This window comes from Setaria italica, chromosome V, assembly GCF_000263155.2.
Source record: "Setaria italica strain Yugu1 chromosome V, Setaria_italica_v2.0, whole genome shotgun sequence".
Taxonomy (NCBI): Eukaryota; Viridiplantae; Streptophyta; class Magnoliopsida; order Poales; family Poaceae; genus Setaria; species Setaria italica.
Window position 1 is genome coordinate 3922342 of NC_028454.1, and position 20610 is coordinate 3942951.

Consider the following 20610-nt stretch of genomic DNA (forward strand, 5'->3'; position numbering starts at 1 on the left):
GCTTCGTGACATACTTATGCTTCGTGTACTTAACCATATCAACTATAGCAACTATATTAAGGAACAAAAATATGAGACAAATTAATTGAACATATAAAAAAATATACATGTCATGTAAACTACACAATTGGATGAATATATACGTAAATCGAAGCATTCAACAAGTTCTACACATCAATATCGCGGGCAGAGACTCAATTGGTCTGAACTACGCATCATCTAACACAAAACACCATTGCATTTCATTCAAAATTGAAATCATCAACCTAACCCTAAGTCACCTAAATATCCTCCGATCTACCAAATGCAGCGGTAAAACACGAGAAAACGTAGGGGATACCCTCCACACAAAGCGGTCACCAATCCTCAACTTTCCCCCACCGAAATCGCCGGATTTTGGGTGGATTTGGGGGTGGGACGGCGAGCGGCGGCTTCAAGAACTTCGGGTGCGGATGTCTGGAGGAAGAAGAAAGGAGGAATGGAGGGAGGAAGGAGTCGGCGCGCGTGTGTAGGTGGGGCGATGCCGCGCCAGGCGGGCTGGCGCGTCAACACTGCCGTGCCAGGCGGGATGGCGTGGCAAGCGCCCACCTGGCGCGGCGAGTCGCCGCGCCAGCGTGGCAGGGGTCCGCCACACCAGTGCATGTGGCACGACCGAGGCTTCCTGCCGCGCCTGGCGGTCTGGTGCGGGCAAAAGGGTCACCTGCCGCGAATAAAGTTCAGCTAAGGTTATTTTTAAAAATAAATTTTAAAAAAGGTTAAAAATAAAAAAATTCTATCCTCCCCTCCTCCCAACTAGCTTCGTTCACTCACTTCTCGGCGTGGTCCTGGAAGCGGATGAGCGCGTCGGGGCCCTAGTCACGCCAGGCGTCGATCGCCGGCGCGAGGCGGCACTGCATGCCGGCGGTGACCTGCGCCTTGAGCTGCGACGAATTGAAGGCGCCGACGAGGCAGTGGACGCGTCGCTGCAGGCTGCCGTTGATGAGGAGGATGGAGGACTTTCCCATGAGCCCACGCGTACCACGGCACGAACGTGGGTACCACGGCACGAACGCCTGCGCGTCGCTCTACAGCACGAACCGGCTCACCTCCGCATCCGACGTCACCACCATCGCCGACCCGAACAGGTGCGACCGGAAAACCGAGCTCCCGTGCTGAAGGCGCCGCTTGTCGACGAAGGCCTCCGGGCGGGGCGAGTAGGCGCAGGACACGAAGTCCAGTGTCTCGCCCACCACCGGCCACCCGAAGCTGCCGGGCCGCCGCCTGCTCCTTGCTCTCGGCCCGTCCCCCGTGAGGGATCGGCGACGAAGGCGGAGCTGCCGCGAGTCTCCCGTCCGCCCTGACGCTCCCCACCTCCAACTGCTACCGGCGGCTAGCGTTGCGGCCCCACACGGCGGCGGCTGCCCGGCCCGGCGTCAACCATCGTGCGGCGCTCGGTCGGGCCCGCATCGCGCCTCGTCGGTCATCGACGGCCCCCCTCCTCCCCCCGGCGAGGGAGCCACGCGAGCTACTCGTCTTCATCCTCCTCCGACCGCTTCTCGGGGTCCAGCAGGCGGGCCGCGAGGTCCAGCGCGGGCAAGCTGTGACGGTGGCGCCTGCCCCCGGCGAGGGCGCTCGCGGCGACGGAGGTCCGGCGAGGGAGCGGCGCGGGGAGGGGCGACGCTCGGGGAGGGCCGAGGGCACGCAGGGAGGCGTGCGGGGAGGGGCGGCGCGGCAACCGGTGGGTGTGAACGAACGAGGGGCATCTTGATCTTTTGTTGGATTAGTTTAGCTAAATTCTGTTTGATTCAAAGTGGCAAAATTTAGATGAGGGATCAAACAGAGCCTAGATCGTACCATTTGTACGGTTTATGAGGGTGACGGTGGGAGGCTCTCCCATGTCAACTCATGTCTAATCACTGAATCATACCACTCTCTCCGGTCATAGTTACTTTGGGCCTGTTTGGTAACAAGGTGTTAAAGTTTAACACCCGTCACATCGGATGTTTGGATACTAATTAGGAGTATTAAACATAGGCTAATTACAAAACTAATTGCACAGATGGAGTGTAATTCCCGAGACGAATCTATTAAGCATAATTAGTCTATGATTTGACATGTGGTGCTACAATAACTATTTGCTAATGATGGATTAATTAGGCTTAATAGATTCATCTCGCGAATTAGCACAGGGTTCTGCAATTAGTTTTATAATTAGCTCATGTTTAATCTTACTATTACTAATTGGAGGCTCCTTTTGAGGCCTCCAGGTGAAGCCACCTAGGATTCTTAGGTGGACAGTCTAGAAAAAGGGAGAAATTCTAGAAATTCTCACAAAAAAGCAAAACATCCGACCATCAATCGATAGATTGAAATCATCATAGCCTTTGGATCTTATGTTTTTTCTGAACAATTACCCACCTATGCCATTATGTAAATAGCCTAAAGTAACCCCCTAAATCTACAAATAAATTACCCACCTCTGCCATTATATAAAATAAACTAAAGTAACCCCCTAATCTTTATCCAAATTACCCACTTATGCCATTATAAACAATATTTAAAATAACCCCTAATTTGCAATTGAATTGACTACCACTGTTACTTAAAAAACTTAAAGGAACTCTTAAATTTGCATGTATATTACCCAAACATGCCATTATAAAAAATAACATAGGGTAACCCTTCGTTTGAATCAAATAACCTTGATTAAAAATATACAGCAATATATGATTCTAAATCTTCTATATCTTTCACTATTGGTATACGATATAATAATTAAGGTTTATACGCATGATGTGTGTCACTATTTATAAGGATATAAAGTGATGAGAATATAGATTTCTATGCTAAAATTGTATCTCAAACATAGAGTTCATTAAACAAATTCAAGCGCATACCTGCGATGCAAAGTGAAAAGTTAAAGATTATAAATGTGGTTGAAAATATTATAGAGTAATTACTAACCATTTATAAGGATACAAGGTGACGAGAATATAGGTTTCTATGCTAAAATTGTATCTCAGACTTATGATTCATTAAACAAATTCAAGCGCATACCTGCGATGCAAAGTGAAAAGTTAAAGATTATAAATGTGGTTGAAAATATTATAGAGTAATTACTAACTAAAATCTATCACAATTGGACGAAGATATTAAGTATATATCTACGTAAGTATTGTGTTCGAATATTTAATAAACGAGAGGTAGCTTATGGTAATAGTTTTGTAGCAATGTAGTCTCATTTTTTTCCATTGGAGACTCCGCATTAGTTCCCACGAGACAAGCTAGAAAAAAGGGATAAATTCTCATAAAAATTAAAAACATCAAACACCAATCCTGTAAACTCTAATAATCATAGCCATTGATCTATTATATTTTCTAAAAAGTTACCCTCCACTGTCATTGTGAAAATATTCAAAAATGAGCTCTAAACCTATATCTAAATTACCGAGATCAACTATTATAAAAAATAATCTAAAGTAACCCCATAATCTTTATCCAATTTACTAATACACATCATTATAAAGCATAACTTAAAATGTCATTCTAAAATTTTATCTATGTTATCTACGTGTGTCGTTATTAAAAATAACCTAAAGTAAATACCTAAATATTAATCTAATTATCTTCATGTGTATGATACAGAAATGTCAAAAAGTAAACTAATATATGATTTCAAATTACCTATTTATATCATTGTTAATATAAAAATACTAAGTTAAAGTATATACACATGATGAGTGCCACCATTTAGACCATTTATACATGTATGTGAGGAATCGATGAAAAATATGTATTTCTATGCTAAACATAATGTATGGAGGATTGGAGGTGTGATACAAAATGGAATAAGTACGAATATAGATGAAAATGTGCATAGAGTAATTATTAATTAAAAATCAATTACAACTGGACAAAGATAGGTACATATCTATATAAGTATTATGTTGAAGTATTGAAAAATAAGAGAGTAGTAGGTAAATAATTTTGATTATTAGTTAGGAGTTTAATTTTTAAATAATTTTTAAATACAATAGCTTCTAAAAATATTAGCCCGTGCGGAAACACGAGTTGATGGACTAGTTCTCCTAATTAGCATACGAACATCCGATGTGATACTGTTAAAGTTTAACCCCTCGTATCAAACACCCCCTTTATGTTTCAAGGCAACAACATGGTTCACACTGCGTTACTTCAAGCAGCTCGGCTCGGCTTTTATAAATTGAATTGACATCTGCACATCTTCAAATTTGCTTCTCTCTCTTTCAAATAGGCATTCCCTTCAATAAACTAATAAGTTAGACGTTTTTTTCTTTTCGAATGTTAATCAAGGCTAAGGCCCTGTTTGGAACACGCAGGAACTTTTTTTCATAATGTATGTACACCCCGTTTGCTTCCACTGATTTATTTTTAGCACCCGTCACATCGAATGTTTGGATACTAATTAGGAGAACTAGTCCATCAACTCGTGTTTCCGCACGGGCTAATATTTTTAGAAGCTATTGTATTTAAAAATTATTTAAAAATTAAACTCCTAACTAATAATCAAAATTATTTACCTACTACTCTCTTATTTTTCAATACTTCAACATAATACTTATATAGATATGTACCTATCTAACATTCGATGTGACACGTGCTAAAAATAAGTCAGTGGAAGCAAACGCCCCCTAATCGGAAGTTAGCTGTTTGCTAACAATCTGTGAAAAGTAAGTGCATATTTCCTTTTGCATGACGTATGTACACCTAACCCTCCGGTGGAGTGACAACTTCCTCCAGATTGACATGGCCATGCCCTGCTATTTCCATGTGCTCGCTGGCGTAAGCTGCAGGGACAAACGAACACGCAACACATTAAGCATCCTAGCCTCAACAAAAATAAATGCTGGACGACAATGACATTTATCAACCAATCCCAAGCTTCAGTAGTCTAGTCTCTGCACTTGTTTTATAAATTTATGCACTTCTTCCTCATTAAGTTACTCATGATTTGCAAAACAAAATAGGTACTCGTATCATTTTGTAAATCATGAGCAATATCAGGAAGATATCTAAGATGCAGAACATTAACATATGAATAGAAATGACTCAACTATATCATTATTAAGAAAAAATTATCAAAATGATCGATCTTTTACCTGCACAGTGAATGACAAGCCGTGCTGTGTGCCTCTGTTTCTTCTCAGAGAGGAATAATTACATCCAGGTTTTCAGTCATTTGCCATCCCTTGGGATACCCAAGATGTTTGTCTTCCAGACGAAGATTAAAATTCATAATTTTTGAACAACCAGCTGGTATGCCCTCCATATGACTTTCATCTTCAACAAGTTGTTCTATAAATGTTGTCTCCTGTATGCATTTAACTTTTTTCAGTCAGATTGACAAAAAAATTGAGTAGGATATGAATGCCAGGTAGAAAAAAGGTAACTTCATAATACAATATACAGGGATGATATAGAAAAATGTTTTTGTACTAATTTCAGTTGCTGCGTGCACGAAATGTCTTCCACAATTGTTTGTGCTGGGAAAATTTTCTAGAATATAAGACAGATACTTAGAGAGTGACCATATTGGGAACTAGTGAAAAAACTTCCTATTTTATTTTGCTTGGACAGTTAGTTTTCTTGTTGATTGAAGAATGATGACATATTGTTCAGTTCCATCTCCCTGTAATGAAATACAATAGGAAAAATGCATACCAATGCTATGCAAATTGACTCTAAAAAGTTGTGAGTTATGAGATGAAGAGGCATCAAGTGGTTTAGTTAAATCTTCTTGGATATGAGGTCAAACACTGGAGCTATTGAGAAGTAGTATAGTAGTAATAGTTCCCAACAAACCGATTTGTCACACTATTCAAACTCAGGAAGGCCTAATTGGATGCCAACAGCCCCAAACCAACGGTCTTAGTCAAATGATACTGTAGGACTTCAATCAGTATAGGGTAAGAACAAATTTTTAGTACGATTTGCACAAAATTTGGAGAGATAGTCTCTCATGTGCGCAAGCAAGCAAGGTTGGCAATTACGAATTAGCACATAGCAAACCTCAGGGAATACAGACTATATATGCCTGGAGCCAGCGTAGTGTTGGCCAAATCAAAACTCAGTTGCTCGTCGCCAAAACAATTGTGCAGTGGCTTGACAGAGCGCAGGAAGAAAGACAACTAACTCTGGACGAAACTCAGCTGAGGAAGGAACTCAAGCTTAAAACTCTAGGCTTATCGTCATTGGAAAGGACCATGGCACCGGCTGCGCTCGCGCATAAACTTCTTGCGTGACGGCGATGCCAATACCAGACTATTTCACATTCAGTCCAGCCACCGCACCAAGAAGAAGTTCATCGCCAAGTTGCAGCAGGGAGATTGCACGGCCTTCACACAGGAGGACAAAGAAGAATGCTATTTAATCACTTTCCAAAGCATCCTGGGCACGGCCACAGACAGAAGCGAGATCATCGATCTAATCGCTTTGGACATACAGCCGGCCAATTTTCAGCATCTAGAATCACCTTTCTCTGAAGACGAAGTGTGGAGCACGGTGAAATCACTTCCCACCGATAAAGCCCTGGGACCTGATGGATTCACAGTTGAGTTCTACAGAGTAGCGTGGCCAGTGATCAAAAAGGATGTCATGGCAGCATTCAACGCGTTTTACAGGAACAACTGCGGACAGTTGCGCAGGCTCAACGGAGCTCTCATCACATTGCTGCCAAAAGGCTCTGAACCAAAACAGCCGGGCGACTATAGGCCAATCAGCCTCATTCATAGCTTCGCCAAGCTTGTCGCAAAATTGCTCGCCAATCGCCTTGCCCCTAAACTTGAGCGCCTGATCGACGTCAATCAGAGCGCCTTCATTCAAAAACGTTCCATCCACGACAACTTCAAATTTGTCGAGCAAGCTGCTAAAACACTACACCGCAAGGAAAAGGCATCGTTACTGATCAAGCTTGATATCTCCAAGGCCTTCGACACGGTCAACTGGCCATTCTTGCTTCAGGTACTGCAAGCCACGGGCTTTGGAATCAGATGGCGTGACTGGATATCCTCACTGATGAGATGCCGGTGGGCTAGTACCTTGGTGATGAGCGATTGACAACACGGTGTGCGTGTGACATGTCTCTTGGCAGGTGTGGTTGCAGGTGACAGGTGGAGACGAGGTACATGCGGCGACGAGTGAAGAACGGGGATAGGATGCCATGCCGACGAACCGTGGGACGGTGAAGGGTGGATCAAGGCTCGCGTTCGAGGGACAGGCGATCGTGCGGTGTACGTCTACTGTACCTGGCTACACGGCGAGAGGACGTCAAGGGAGGTTTTCGGATTACACCACAAAATCCGGGGTTCGCTGGTTGAGCCATAAAGCCATGCATCGTACCGGGACGCTCGTGCGGCGAGCGTTGGCCGAAGATGGAGATTCCGGCGATCGCGATACGATTTCGGATGGTCGTGCGGCGACATTGCGAGGATCACATCACGGAGATGGAGGAATCGCGGACATCGCGGAATTTGTCATGGAGGACGTAACTGGAATTTACGCACCTACGTTAAATTTATTTAGCGTAGGGGGTTATGTGTAAATAGGCCGTGCCACCCTAAGGATATAAATACGTGGCATCTAGGGTTGAGAGAGTTTGAGCCCTTTTGCTACAGGCGGCGCTACAGTACTCGGCGCTACAGTAACTCGCGATTACTGTTCATCGCGGTTACTGTTCATCGCGGTTACTGTTCACGCGCGGTACTGTTCATCGTCGCAGGTACTGTTCATCTCTCTCTAGTCTAGCCTAGGGTTTCAATCTAAGTGAGGGATTTTTATTGATCTCTCCAATTAAGAGAGGGAGGATGTTTGGGCGGAGGCTAGATGCACTTTTGTAAGCACATTACTTGTCTCAATTTTTCATATTAGTGAATTAATCTATGTGCTTGTGCGTTATGTTGTGCTGAGGTTAAGATTGATTTGATCCATCTAAAATCATGCTAGGGCATCTTATTAGAGCTTAATCTATTCTCGTCATTGTCTGATACAGTCTGCTTGTTCCTTTAATATCTTAAGATCCGAAAGTCCGATTGACATGATTCCAGTTGGGTTAGTTGCATAATTTTGTATAGATTTTTCTGTCAAATTTTTAGGTTGATCGGTCTTACGGATTTTCGTCCATATCCTTTTTATTAAGGAAACAGTATTCTGTCCAGATTTGAAAAACGTGATTAAATTAGGTTTTGAGAGGAAGGGGAAGTGTTAAACTTTATTTTTTGAACTTGCGCCCATTCACCCCCCCTCTGGTCGCCGTTTCGGTCTTGGTATCAGAGCCAGTTAAGGTTTTCTATATCTTAATCGGTTACGAAAACCATGGCGACCTCCGGAAAATTCGATACACGCGCTCCGCATTTTGATGGTACTGATTATGACTATTGGCAGTCACGTATGAAAGCTTATTTGAAGGGGAAGGGGATGAATCTGTGGAGGATCACACAAAACTCTACATATGTGATTCCTGCAGAGGACCCTACTGATCCTGCTGCTGTTGCTCTTCTTGAAGCAAATAATCGGGTTGTTGACATTTTGCAAGCTTCTCTTTGTAAACCCGAGTATGATCGTATTTCCAGTGAGGAGCTAGCTTTTCAGATCTGGGATAAATTAAAGAAATATCATGAAGGCTCCAACGCTGTGAAAACACGAAAATTTGAAATTTATAGAAAAGAATTTGATGCTTTTTCTCAGTTGCCTGGTGAATCTATTGAAGATCTTTTTGCAAGGTTTCAAGTGATTGTAAACAGAATGAAAGCCCTTAATAAGGATATGCCTTACAATGATCATGCAAGGGCTCTCAGATTGTTGCATTCACTTACTGATGAGTGGGATATGAAGGTAGAGGCAATCGTTGAGTCCGCTGGCTATGAGACTCTTACCACTGACGAGCTTTTCAGTAAGCTTAAGTCAAAAGAGATTGATGTCCTCTCCAAGCGCAAATTAAAAAATCCCACTAGCGCTTCTTCTTCTGATGTTCCTATGGCTTTGGTTTCTGGGAGTAAAACTAACGCTAACACTAATCCAGTTCCTCCAAGCTTTGCCTTGTCTTCTTTGTGTCATGTTGCAGATGATGAGTTGGAGACGCTAGATGATGATCAGTTGGTGCTGCTCTCCAACAAATTCAAGCGAGTCTATGAGAACCGACGCAACAGAAGACGCTCAGAAGGATGTTTCAGCTGTGGTGAGCGAGGCCACTTTGCAGCTGATTGCCCAAACAAGAGAACATTTGATCAGGGCAACAACTCCAGGCGCCAGGAACAACCAAGGGAGAAGAATAAGAAGGGTGACAGGCGCATGAAGAAGAATGGCCAGAAGTACACTGATAAGCAAATTAAAAGGGCTGCACATGTTTTGTTTTCTTCTCTTGGTGATTTTGTTTCAGATGCTTCTTCGAACTCAAGTGATTCAGACTCCGAGAATGAGCTGCCCAAAAAGAAAACTGACGGACTCTGCTTCCTCGCCGACATCAAGGGAGGGATGTGCACCATGGCCTTAGAAGATGATGAAGCTTCTAATCTCAGCGACAACTCTTCTGACAATGAGGTACAAAATTCAGCAGAAGAAGAAATTAACGAATTGACAAAAATTATTGATAAACAAAACAAGATTTTAGCAAAACTTAAGGCTGAGTATGATAGAGTCATCTCTGAATTAAAAGACTTAAAAGATGCTACTCCTGCTGAAGTAGAATGTGAAGACTGCTCTGTGCATATGGTTTCACTTTCTGAATTGCAATCTAAGCATGCCTTCATTGTTGACAAATTTGAAAATGCTAAGATTGAGTTAGAAAAACTTCACTCTGGTTCGGCTTCACTTGGCGCTTGTGCTTCTTGTCCAACCTTGAAATCTGAATTGAATAATGCTAAATCTCGTGTTATTGAGTTGGAGAAACACTCTTGTCCTGCTTTGCCTTCCTGTTTAACTTGCCCTACTTTTGTTGCTGAAAATAATGATTTGAGGGTGAAGTTTTCTGCTTTGGAAGAAGAAAATAAACATTTGAGAGTGATTCTTGGTTGGTGCTCTATTCGTGAACCTCAGATTGGTATGTCAATTGCTCAAATTAAACGGAGTGAGCGTTTTGGACCTGGATATGATTTGAAACATGTTTTTGGTGAAAAGAGTGGACCTCCTATTTCTGAAAAGAATCCACCTTTGGCTAAGTATACTGGACCACCTCCTAGGAAAGAGGGTCCATGTGTCACATCTGAGGGTTTGTTAGTTGAACCATCCAGATCTGTTCCAAAAAAGCAGGTTTGGGTGCCTAAACCTAAACACTTCAATGTTGCACAGAACGCTAAGCCATCTACTTCGCCATGTGTTCACACTGCTAGACCTAAGCATAACTTTGTTGCTTCTGGTTCTAAGGCTAATGCTTCCTTTGCTCCTTCACATAAGCATTACCATTGTGATTTTTGTGATCGTGATGGTCATCTCTATGGGTTTTGCTTCCGTCGGAAGCGTGCTGAGAGACGTGAGCAGTACTCTGCACGTGGTACTCATGATCGTCCTATTTTGGGTCGTGAACCTGCTAGTTGGTCTTTTGGTTTTCGCCCACATACTCGTGCTCCTGCCCCACGTCGGAATGACAGGCCATGTTTTCCCCCTCGTGGTTCTCGTCATTCTTTCGAGAGGTTTGATTTTGCTAATGCCTCTTTTGAGCAAATGGCCCAACACTGGTTGCTGCTTCCCATGCACCTGTGACGCAGGTGATGACGAGACGACCGGGTGAACTGTTACATATGGATATTGTTGGTCCAGCCCGTGTTCGGTCTGCTGGTGGGAAGTGGTATGTGCTCGTTGTTGTGGATGATTTTTCTCGATACTCATGGGTGTTCTTTCTGGAATCTAAGGATGACGCCTTTTCACATGTTCATGATCTTGTTCTAAAGCTGAAAAATGAGTTGTCAAATAATGCCGTTAGAGCAATTCGCAGTGACAATGGTACGGAATTCAAGAACTCTCGTATGAAAGCTTTTTGTGCAGAACATGGTCTTGATCATCAATTTTCTTCTCCTTATGTTCCTCCTCAGAACGGTGTTGTTGAAAGGAAAAATCGCACGCTTGTTGAAATGGCTAGGACAATGCTAGATGAACATAAAACCCCTAGACGTTTCTGGGCTGAGGCAATCAACACCGCTTGCTATGTTGCTAATAGAATTTTTCTGAGAGCTTTCCTGAAGAAAACATCATATGAGTTGAGATTTGGACGTCCTCCCAAAGTTTCCCACTTTCGAGTGTTTGGTTGCAAGTGCTTTATTCTAAAAAAGGGAAACTTGGATAAGTTTGAGTCTCGTTCTTCTGATGGGTTATTTCTGGGGTATGCTTTGCAAGGGCGTGCTTACCGTGTGCTTAATATTGACACTAACCGCATCGAGGAGACATGTGAGGTCACCTTCGACGAGACAATGCCTTGTTTTTCTTCTGCTTTTGAATGTGCAGGTGATGATGAGATCGGGCAGAATATTTTTGAGGATGAGCAAGAGGAAGATGGATACAACAATGACGATGACGATGACGCCCCGCCTGTGATGCAGGGGGAGCCTGGCGCGCAGCTCGAGCAGGCACCCTCCACCACTTTGGAGGATGGACCATTACCTACACGTACATCTACAACAGCACCTGCAGCCTCACCGACTTTTGATCAGGTACCGGCTGCAGTTGAAGGAGAGGCGAATTCAGAACGTACAGCACCACGCCACATTCAGAATCGCCACCCTCCTGAAAAAATGATAGGTAACTTGAATGAGCGAACGACACGGAACAGAGGTATGAAAAACAAAAATTATTGTGTTTTTGCTCATACTGCTTTTGTTGCCTCTTTTGAACCCCGAGATGTTGGACATGCTTTATCTGATTCTAACTGGGTCAATGCCATGCATGAGGAGTTAGAAAATTTTGAACGAAATCAAGTTTGGGTTTTGGTTGATCCTCCTCCTTCTTGTAAACCAATTGGGACTAAATGGGTTTTTAAGAACAAACAAGGAGAAGATGGTCATGTTGTCAGGAACAAAGCTAGATTAGTGGCTCAGGGGTTTTGTCAAAAGGAGGGTATTGATTATGGTGAAACTTTTGCTCCTGTTGCTCGTTTAGAAGCTATTCGTATCTTGCTTGCATTGGCTGCTTCACATGGTTACAAGCTTTATCAAATGGATGTAAAAAGTGCTTTTCTGAATGGTTTTATAGAAGAAGAAGTTTATGTCAAACAACCGCCTGGTTTTGAACACCCCAATTTTCCTGATCGTGTTTTTAAGTTGCAAAAGGCTTTATATGGTTTGAAGCAAGCACCTCGTGCTTGGTATGCTAGATTGAAAACTTTTCTACTTAAAAACGGATTCAAAATGGGTTCAGTTGATAAAACTCTTTTTCTCCTCAGGCAAGGCAATGACACTTTAATAGTTCAGATTTATGTGGATGATATCATTTTCGGTGGTTCCTCTCATGTTCTTGTGAAAAAGTTTGCAGATGTGATGAGCAAAGAATTTGAGATGTCTATGATGGGCGAGCTGAAATTCTTTCTTGGCTTACAAATTAAACAAACTTCGGAAGGAACATTTGTACATCAGGGAAAGTACACGAAGGATGTCCTGCAGAAGTTTGCGATGGATGATGCAAAGCCAATTTCTACGCCCATGCCGACTAGCGCGGCTTTGGATGCTGATGAGAACGGAGAGCCCGTGGATCAGAAGGATTATCGAAGCATGATCGGGTCACTGCTGTACTTGACTGCAACAAGGCCGGATATACACTTTGCTGTGTGTATGTGTGCTCGTTTTCAGGCGTCCCCCAGGATTTCTCATCGTCAGGCGGTGAAGCGCATCATGAGGTACCTTCGATTTACTCCTGAATTTGGCCTTTGGTACTCTGCTGCTTCGACTCTCAGTTTGTGTGGTTATTCGGATGCTGATTTTGCTGGGTGTCGTTTGGATAGAAAGTCTACTTCGGGTACTTGCCAATTTTTGGGTTCTTCGCTTGTTTCTTGGTCCTCCAGAAAACAATCCAATGTTGCTCAATCTACTACAGAGGCCGAGTATGTTGCTGCTGCTAGTTGTTGTTCTCAGCTTTTATGGATGATAGCTACCCTTCGCGATTTTGGTTTGTCGTTTTCTCGCGTTCCTCTCTTGTGTGACAGCACTAGTGCTATAAGTGTTGCAAAGAATCCTGTGCTTCATTCTAAGACGAAACATATTGAGGTTCGTCATCATTTTCTGAGGGATCATGTTGAGAAAGGTGATATTGAGCTTAAATACATTGATACTAGTCAGCAACTTGCTGATATTCTGACTAAACCACTCGATCAAACCACATTTGCACGTTTGCGTGGTGAGTTCGGGGTATGTTACCCATTTTAGTATCATTATGAGTTGCTTCGGTTACATATGCTTTATACTTGTTTTGGCTAGTTTGCGACCGATGCTTTTTGAGAGGTTTAAATGCTTTGCTTGACCAGTTTTTTTTTTGAAAACAACATATATATATGTATCCTTCAAAAATTATGTTGGGCTCTACTTGCTTTTCTGGATTTAGTGACTTGTTGAATACTAGACATATATCTTGCTCCTGGTTCGGTTGTCAGCTTCTTTTAATGATTTTTCACTGCAAATGTAACTCACAATGCAAGTTTTAACTCGGAAGTGCATTCCATGGTTGTGAGCAAAAACTCTGAATTCCCATATCTCTGCTATCTCGCTCATGATCTGCTTGCTTTACTGAGGATTTACATATGGGCACAACTCTGATTTTCCCATGTCTCTGCTGGTTCTTGCTCATAAGCAAAATTAAACAACCTGGCTGAGCACAATTCTTGCTTCCCATATCCCTGCTTGTCATGCTCATAAAAGCCAGAATTAAATATGACAAGTGCATTTGTGGGCGTTGAAGTGAACTTTGATTGAAGCTGTGTATCCGTCGTGTGAGCTTGATATATGTTTCTGTCTTCAGCTTGGCACTAATTTTGAAATATGCATGCTTTTGCCTGGTTAATTGGTTTTCAAAACGACTTTAATTCTAAATTTCTATTGGTCATGGCATTGTGTTGCTTCTCTGGATGGCTAGTGTTGTTAGTTGGCTATTATAAGTATTTGACATATGTCTCAGAAGCTTCTACTTGTGCTCTCTCACATAGTTCTCGAAATTGATTCTTTGCATTTTAATCTTGATGGAGTGCTTTGTCAACAAGGGGGAGAGTGAGTAGCACAAATTCATTTTTGCAAGAGGAGTTTGATTTCGTTTTTTGCTGAGACTTGACGTGCTTGTTTTGAGGGGGAGCTTTGCTGAAAGTGTTGAGTTTTGCTGCTGAGATTGTTTTTTGAAGATTGATATGGTTTTTGATTCACTTTGGGAGAGTGATTTTTTATCTTGATTGTGTTGAGCCTAGTTTTTTTTTCTAGCCCATGTCTTTGGGGATCAAGATTGTTTCTTTTTCCTTCTTTCTATTTTCTTTTTTAGCTCGAATAAATTTGTGCGGTGTGGTGTTGTCAATGCACTCATCAAGGGGGAGATTGAGATGCCGGTGGGCTAGTACCTTGGTGATGAGCGATTGACAACACGGTGTGCGTGTGACATGTCTCTTGGCAGGTGTGGTTGCAGGTGACAGGTGGAGACGAGGTACATGCGGCGACGAGTGAAGAACGGGGATAGGATGCCATGCCGACGAACCGTGGGACGGTGAAGGGTGGATCAAGGCTCGCGTTCGAGGGACAGGCGATCGTGCGGTGTACGTCTACTGTACCTGGCTACACGGCGAGAGGACGTCAAGGGAGGTTTTCGGATTACACCACAAAATCCGGGGTTCGCTGGTTGAGCCATAAAGCCATGCATCGTACCGGGACGCTCGTGCGGCGAGCGTTGGCCGAAGATGGAGATTCCGGCGATCGCGATACGATTTCGGATGGTCGTGCGGCGACATTGCGAGGATCACATCACGGAGATGGAGGAATCGCGGACATCGCGGAATTTGTCATGGAGGACGTAACTGGAATTTACGCACCTACGTTAAATTTATTTAGCGTAGGGGGTTATGTGTAAATAGGCCGTACCACCCTAAGGATATAAATACGTGGCATCTAGGGTTGAGAGAGTTTGAGCCCTTTTGCTACAGGCGGCGCTACAGTACTCGGCGCTACAGTAACTCGCGATTACTGTTCATCGCGGTTACTGTTCATCGCGGTTACTGTTCACGCGCGGTACTGTTCATCGTCGCAGGTACTGTTCATCTCTCTCTAGTCTAGCCTAGGGTTTCAATCTAAGTGAGGGATTTTTATTGATCTCTCCAATTAAGAGAGGGAGGATGTTTGGGCGGAGGCTAGATGCACTTTTGTAAGCACATTACTTGTCTCAATTTTTCATATTAGTGAATTAATCTATGTGCTTGTGCGTTATGTTGTGCTGAGGTTAAGATTGATTTGATCCATCTAAAATCATGCTAGGGCATCTTATTAGAGCTTAATCTATTCTCGTCATTGTCTGATACAGTCTGCTTGTTCCTTTAATATCTTAAGATCCGAAAGTCCGATTGACATGATTCCAGTTGGGTTAGTTGCATAATTTTGTATAGATTTTTCTGTCAAATTTTTAGGTTGATCGGTCTTACGGATTTTCGTCCATATCCTTTTTATTAAGGAAACAGTATTCTGTCCAGATTTGAAAAACGTGATTAAATTAGGTTTTGAGAGGAAGGGGAAGTGTTAAACTTTATTTTTTGAACTTGCGCCCATTCACCCCCCCTCTGGTCGCCGTTTCGGTCCTTCAACTGATCTCCACGGCCTCGACTAGGGAGCTTCTGAATGGTGATCCAGGTCGTCTGATAAAAAATGCGAGGGGGTTAAGGCAGGGAGACCCTTTATCCCCAATGTTGTTCATAACCCTAATGGAAGTACTTCACCGCCTAATCAGGAAAGCAGCCCAGGCAGGAGTCCTCACAGCACCAGCAGACACCGCAATTCACCATCAGTGTTCTATCTACGCCGATGGTGTGATGCTCTTTGTAGCACCTGTCGTTCAGGACATGATCACCATCAGAGAGATCCTGAAGTTCTTTGGAAATGCTTCAGGCCTCCACACCAATCTACACAAAAGCCTGATCGCGCCAATCGCCTGCACAGAGGAGCAAGTGCAGCGAATCGGCAACATCCTGCCGGCAAGGATCACTGAATTCCCAATTTGGTTGGCCGTCTGAAGAAGGCGCATCTACAGCCGTTGGTTGACAAATTGGCAAACAGCATACCAACCTGGAAAGCACCTCTAATGAACAAAGCTGGCAGATTGACAATGGTGAAGGTGGTCATGAGCTCGGTTTGCACTCACACGCTAATTTCTCTGAAAATACCTGATTGGGTGTTCCAGGAGATAGACAAACGGCGACGAGGTTTTCTTTGTGCTGCAAAAGCTACGGCACATGGTGGACAGTGCCTTGTGGCTTGGATTGCAACATGCAGACCGACTGAATTGGGAGGGCTTGGCATCTCTGATCTCAGAATTGCCTCCCAGGCTTTGAGAATGCGATGGCTCTGGATGCAGAGAACTGACGCCAATAGGCCATGGAAACATATGCAACTCCAATTTGGCAACGACACAGTGCTCCAGCAAATGTTTCAGGCTTCCATTGAGGTGAATCTTGGGGAACCTTGCTCTTTTCTGGACTGATAGATGGAATGGTGACTCATCCCCATGTAGCATTGCCTCGGATCTGTGCAAACTCATAAGACCGCGAACTAGGAAAAGGCGAACGGTAGCGGAAGCAATGCAGCAGAAACAATGGATAGGTGATATTGTCAGACCGGTAACAGTAAACTCTGTCCACTAATACATTCAGCTTTGGCACGAGATGGAAGGGATTCATCTCAACCCGGGCAGAGAGGACACTGTCACTTGGAGATGGGACTCATCTGGCACCTACTCAGCAAGATCAGCCTACAGGATGTTCTTCGTTGGAGCATCAAAGTTCGCCGAGGGCAAGCTAATTTGGAAGGCTTGGGCACCTCTGAAAGTTAAATTCTTCATGTGGTTGGCTACCAAAGATTGTCTTTGGACATCGGACAGAAGACATCGCCGCGGATTACAAGACCACACAGCTTGTGCTCTATGCGATCAGGATTTGGAGACTGCTGACCATCTATTTGCCCACTGTTCTTACTCACAGCAAATTTGGCAACACATTAGCTCGCTACTGCAACTGCCCAATCAGGCACCAGATCAGGGCATGGGTCTGATAGATTGGTGGCTTCAGAAGCGACAGAGAATCAACGTTCAAAAGAGGAAAGGACTGGACTCTAGCTTCATGCTCATCTCGTGGAAGATATGGAAAGAACGTAACAATAGAGTTTTCAGCAGAGGTTCTTTAAAGCAAGCTGCACAGCTGGTACAAGACATTCTGGAAGAAGCACTGCTTTGGTCCTGTGCAGGCACTAAGCACCTCTCCATCTTAGGATGGCCGGTACCAGTAGGAGCACAAGGACCTAGTTAGTTAGCTCATCGTTTGGAACATGTTGCCTCAGTTGTTGTTTCTTGTATGTAATCGCTTAAAAGTGACTAAAAACCGTGTGCGTGCACCCAGGAGGCCTGCGCTGTAACCTAAAATTTTATATTTCTTTCTTAATTCAAAGATACGCAGCTCTCCCACATATTCTTGGAAAAAAAATCAATTAGTGCCTTGTTTTGGAATGCGCTACCCTAAGCAGACAACAACAATTGCCGACCACAGTCGGCTGCTCTGGTCATCAAAATTGACCTGGTTATTCTAAAAGCAGCATGGAATGTTTCAATTTATACAATGAAAAATTTTCGACAGGGACACAAGCAAAGCAGGTTACCTGAAAGCCCTCCCTGACCGTGTCCAGCAGCCGGATGTAGTTCCACGCCTGGTGCGCCCTCTTGTCGGCATCCCAGAGCATGCTACTATTGAAAGCAAAGCCCGACGAATTCACATGGAACCTTCGCGACCTGCTGTTCCTCTCGTTCGTGTGCCATCCAACCACTCTGCTATCGTCACAGACCGGCCCTTCCAGTTGCGTCTTGCTCTTCCCCACGCCCAGCATTGCGACCGGCCAGGTGCCAAAACTCCTGAACATCACAGCATTGCTCAATGGTTTACGCAATTGGGTTTCGCATTTCCAATATGGGATTGTTGTATGTAAACTAAATTGATTGTGAATTCAAACAGGATCAAATTTGTATGCAAAATTGTGAGAGTTGTAGCATCCTTTGGAAGGAGAGAAAGATCAAGAGGATTGTGATGTCATGGTCGATTTACCTTATGCTTCGAAGCTGTTGGAAGAGGTCAAGGGAGTAGACGTTGTCCTCGTCGGCGAAGTAGACGAGTCCGTGGATGCGGTGCTGCTCGATGTGGTCGAGCGCGGCGTTCCTCTGGCGCAGGCCGCCGCGGGGCTCCGCCGCCGGGCGCCCGGGCCGCCACCGGCGAGCAGCGTCGGGCGCGTCGTCGTCGCAGCGGGGGGAGGCGAGGTGGCGGTACATGACCCCGCAGCCGCGGAGCAGCGCGGCGGTCTCGCGCGTGGCGGCGCCGCGCTCGACGACGAGCCAGAGCAGCGGCTGCGGGACGAGGCGGAGCGTGTGCGCGAGGCGGTGCAGGTGGTACGCCTGTAGCGGGCGCGCGCGGGTCGGCGTCACGACGATCAAGGTCGGCGGCTCCCGGTCTGTCTCCGCCGCCGCCGGTGGGACACGGACTAGGGCCGGTGGCGAGGAAGGGTGGGGGTCGTTCGGGAGCGGGAGGTGGCGGAGGTCCAGGTGGTGGAGGTGGTGGTGCGCGAAGGGGAGGAGGCCGGCGACGAAGCCGAGGAGGAAGCAGAGGAGGAAGCACGGCGACGAGAAGGGCCGCCGCGGGGAGAACGGCAGCGCCGCTGCCGCCATAGGCTTTGTGCTGCTGCTGCCGCGCGCGTGCGCCTGCCTATGCGTGTGGTTTTCTGGCACTAGCAGGCGGCGGGGGGCCATGGCTTCCGGCTTTTGGGGGACGGGGAAGGACTCGCCGCGCAGACCGACTCGGTCGCGGGCGTATGCGCGGTGGCGTGGCGCCGTGGCGTGGTGACGTGGACTTGGGTGGACGGGGCGCGTGGGGGCGGGACGCGCGTTCCATGCGGACCATTTCGCAGGGAAACACGCTGGCCCGTGGCCCGAACCCCCGATAGCCCCGTTATCCACCGGGTGATCGGTCACGTTGAGGGGTGGTTTGGCGTACCATGAGCTGAGCTTGTCGAGCTTGAGCAGCGCGTCGGGAGATGCATAAAATTTGATTGATACCCGTCTTGTATTCTAAACGATGGTCCACGCTAATAGCGTGTCTGATACACTTTCAGCTATCATAATAATAGGTAATAATATGTAACATTTTTCTCTCTAGGCATTTTCTCATTATTCTCATAGCGATGAGCTATATAGGTAGGTTCTTTTGAGATGTTCTTCTCTCAGGCCCCGTTTGGGTCCAAGGAATTGGAATCTAGGCTAATTTATGTTGGAATGTGGCATTCCACAACTTTCCAAAGTTTAGATATAAGCCTATCTTAAATTCATGGGGTGGGAGATGGAAATTGATTCTATAGATTATGGTTATTAGATGGAATTCAATTCTTATAGCACGCTCTTAGACTCGCTTCTCTATAGTAGAAGTGCAGCATACAAGTATCTCTCCCATATCACCAACTATAATATATAACTATATTCCACATACAATTATATTAGCTTAATTAATTTGTGTCTAAATTATGATTATTAGGATGGAATTCAATTCCAATGATCCAAACGGGGCCTCATTGTCTTTCTTAGCAACTACGTGCATCTTCTATGCCTTGAGCAATCCAATTTCCTCGTCAATGATTAAGATCTTGGTGCACATCTGGTCTATGCACATCATAAAATAGACCTGTAATCTTTGATATTCTCTTGTAATTTTTTAGGCATACGAACATCTTGAACTTTATTGGCTAAATATTCTCCTATTTTTTTTTATCATGTTCCACTAGTAGAGAATTGGCTTTCGATGCGCTCCCTTTTGTCCCGGTTTAAAGTTGGCCCGGGACAAAAGGTTCACCAACCGGGACTAAAGCTCGGTCACTGGTGGGGGGCCCACCAACCGGGACCTTTTATCCCGGTTGCAAAGGCTAGTGGAAAAAAAAGACCCTGAGAGGCCTTTTATCCTGGTTTGAAACACCAACCAGGATAAAAGACCTCCCCTTTTATCCCGGTTGGTAAAGGATCGAGAGCCTTTTATCCCGGTTTGTAATACCAACCGGGATAAAAGGTGGTCATTTATCCCGGTTGGTGTTTCAAACCGGGATAAAAGGGTCCCCAATGAGGTAACTGAAAGAGGACTAAATCCCTCGAACCCTTTTATCCCGGTTTGCAATACCAACCGGGATAAAAGAGGGTCTTTTATCTCGGTTGGTGTTTCCAACCGGGATAAAAGGGTCCCCCACGAGTTAATACAAAAGGATAGCATCCCCTAGATAGTCAGATGTGGTGTGTAGGTGGGATGGCAAGAAAGCTACGCGCGTGACTTGGGACTTGGGACGTGCGCGTGTGGGGGGCCTCCTGGGAGCCTAGGATTTCTTTTTTTTTGCAGCACCTGTCGTGTGACCCGTTTTATCCCGGGTTGGT

General features: G+C 44.9%; 1 protein-coding gene across 4 annotated transcripts; it reads right to left on the reverse strand.

Moving 5' to 3' along the window:
* Positions 1-4604: 4604 nt before the first annotated feature.
* LOC101783383 (probable glucuronosyltransferase Os10g0205300) lies at positions 4605-19287 on the reverse strand. 4 transcript variants are annotated; one of them, XM_004967646.3, is made up of 4 exons: positions 18257-19023; positions 17817-18066; positions 5118-5329; positions 4605-4805 (listed from the first exon to the last, which is right to left on the reverse strand). In XM_004967646.3, the coding sequence occupies exons 1-3, from the start codon at positions 18949-18951 to the stop codon at positions 5162-5164; spliced, it is 1113 nt and encodes a 370-aa protein (XP_004967703.2). In that variant the 5' UTR covers positions 18952-19023; the 3' UTR covers positions 4605-4805; positions 5118-5161. The 4 variants fall into 4 exon arrangements, with proteins under 4 accessions (XP_004967703.2, XP_022682514.1, XP_022682515.1 ...); XM_022826779.1 differs by lacking the exons at positions 4605-4805; positions 5118-5329 and adding an exon at positions 9305-9541 and having other exon boundaries at positions 18257-19287; XM_022826780.1 differs by lacking the exons at positions 4605-4805; positions 5118-5329 and adding an exon at positions 9561-9949 and having other exon boundaries at positions 18257-19287.
* Between the last annotated feature and the right edge of the window lie 1323 nt (positions 19288-20610).

Coding starts and splice junctions, on each gene's coding strand:
- LOC101783383 (XM_004967646.3), bottom strand. CDS start 18,951: ATGGCCCCCCGCCGCCTGCTAGTGCCAGAAAACCACACGCATAGGCAG. Junction 18,067..18,256: donor CAACAGCTTCGAAGCATAAG/GTAAATCGACCA, acceptor TGTGATGTTCAG/GAGTTTTGGCACCTGGCCGG. Junction 5,330..17,816: donor CGGTCAGGGAGGGCTTTCAG/GTAACCTGCTTT, acceptor AAATGCATACAG/GAGACAACATTTATAGAACA.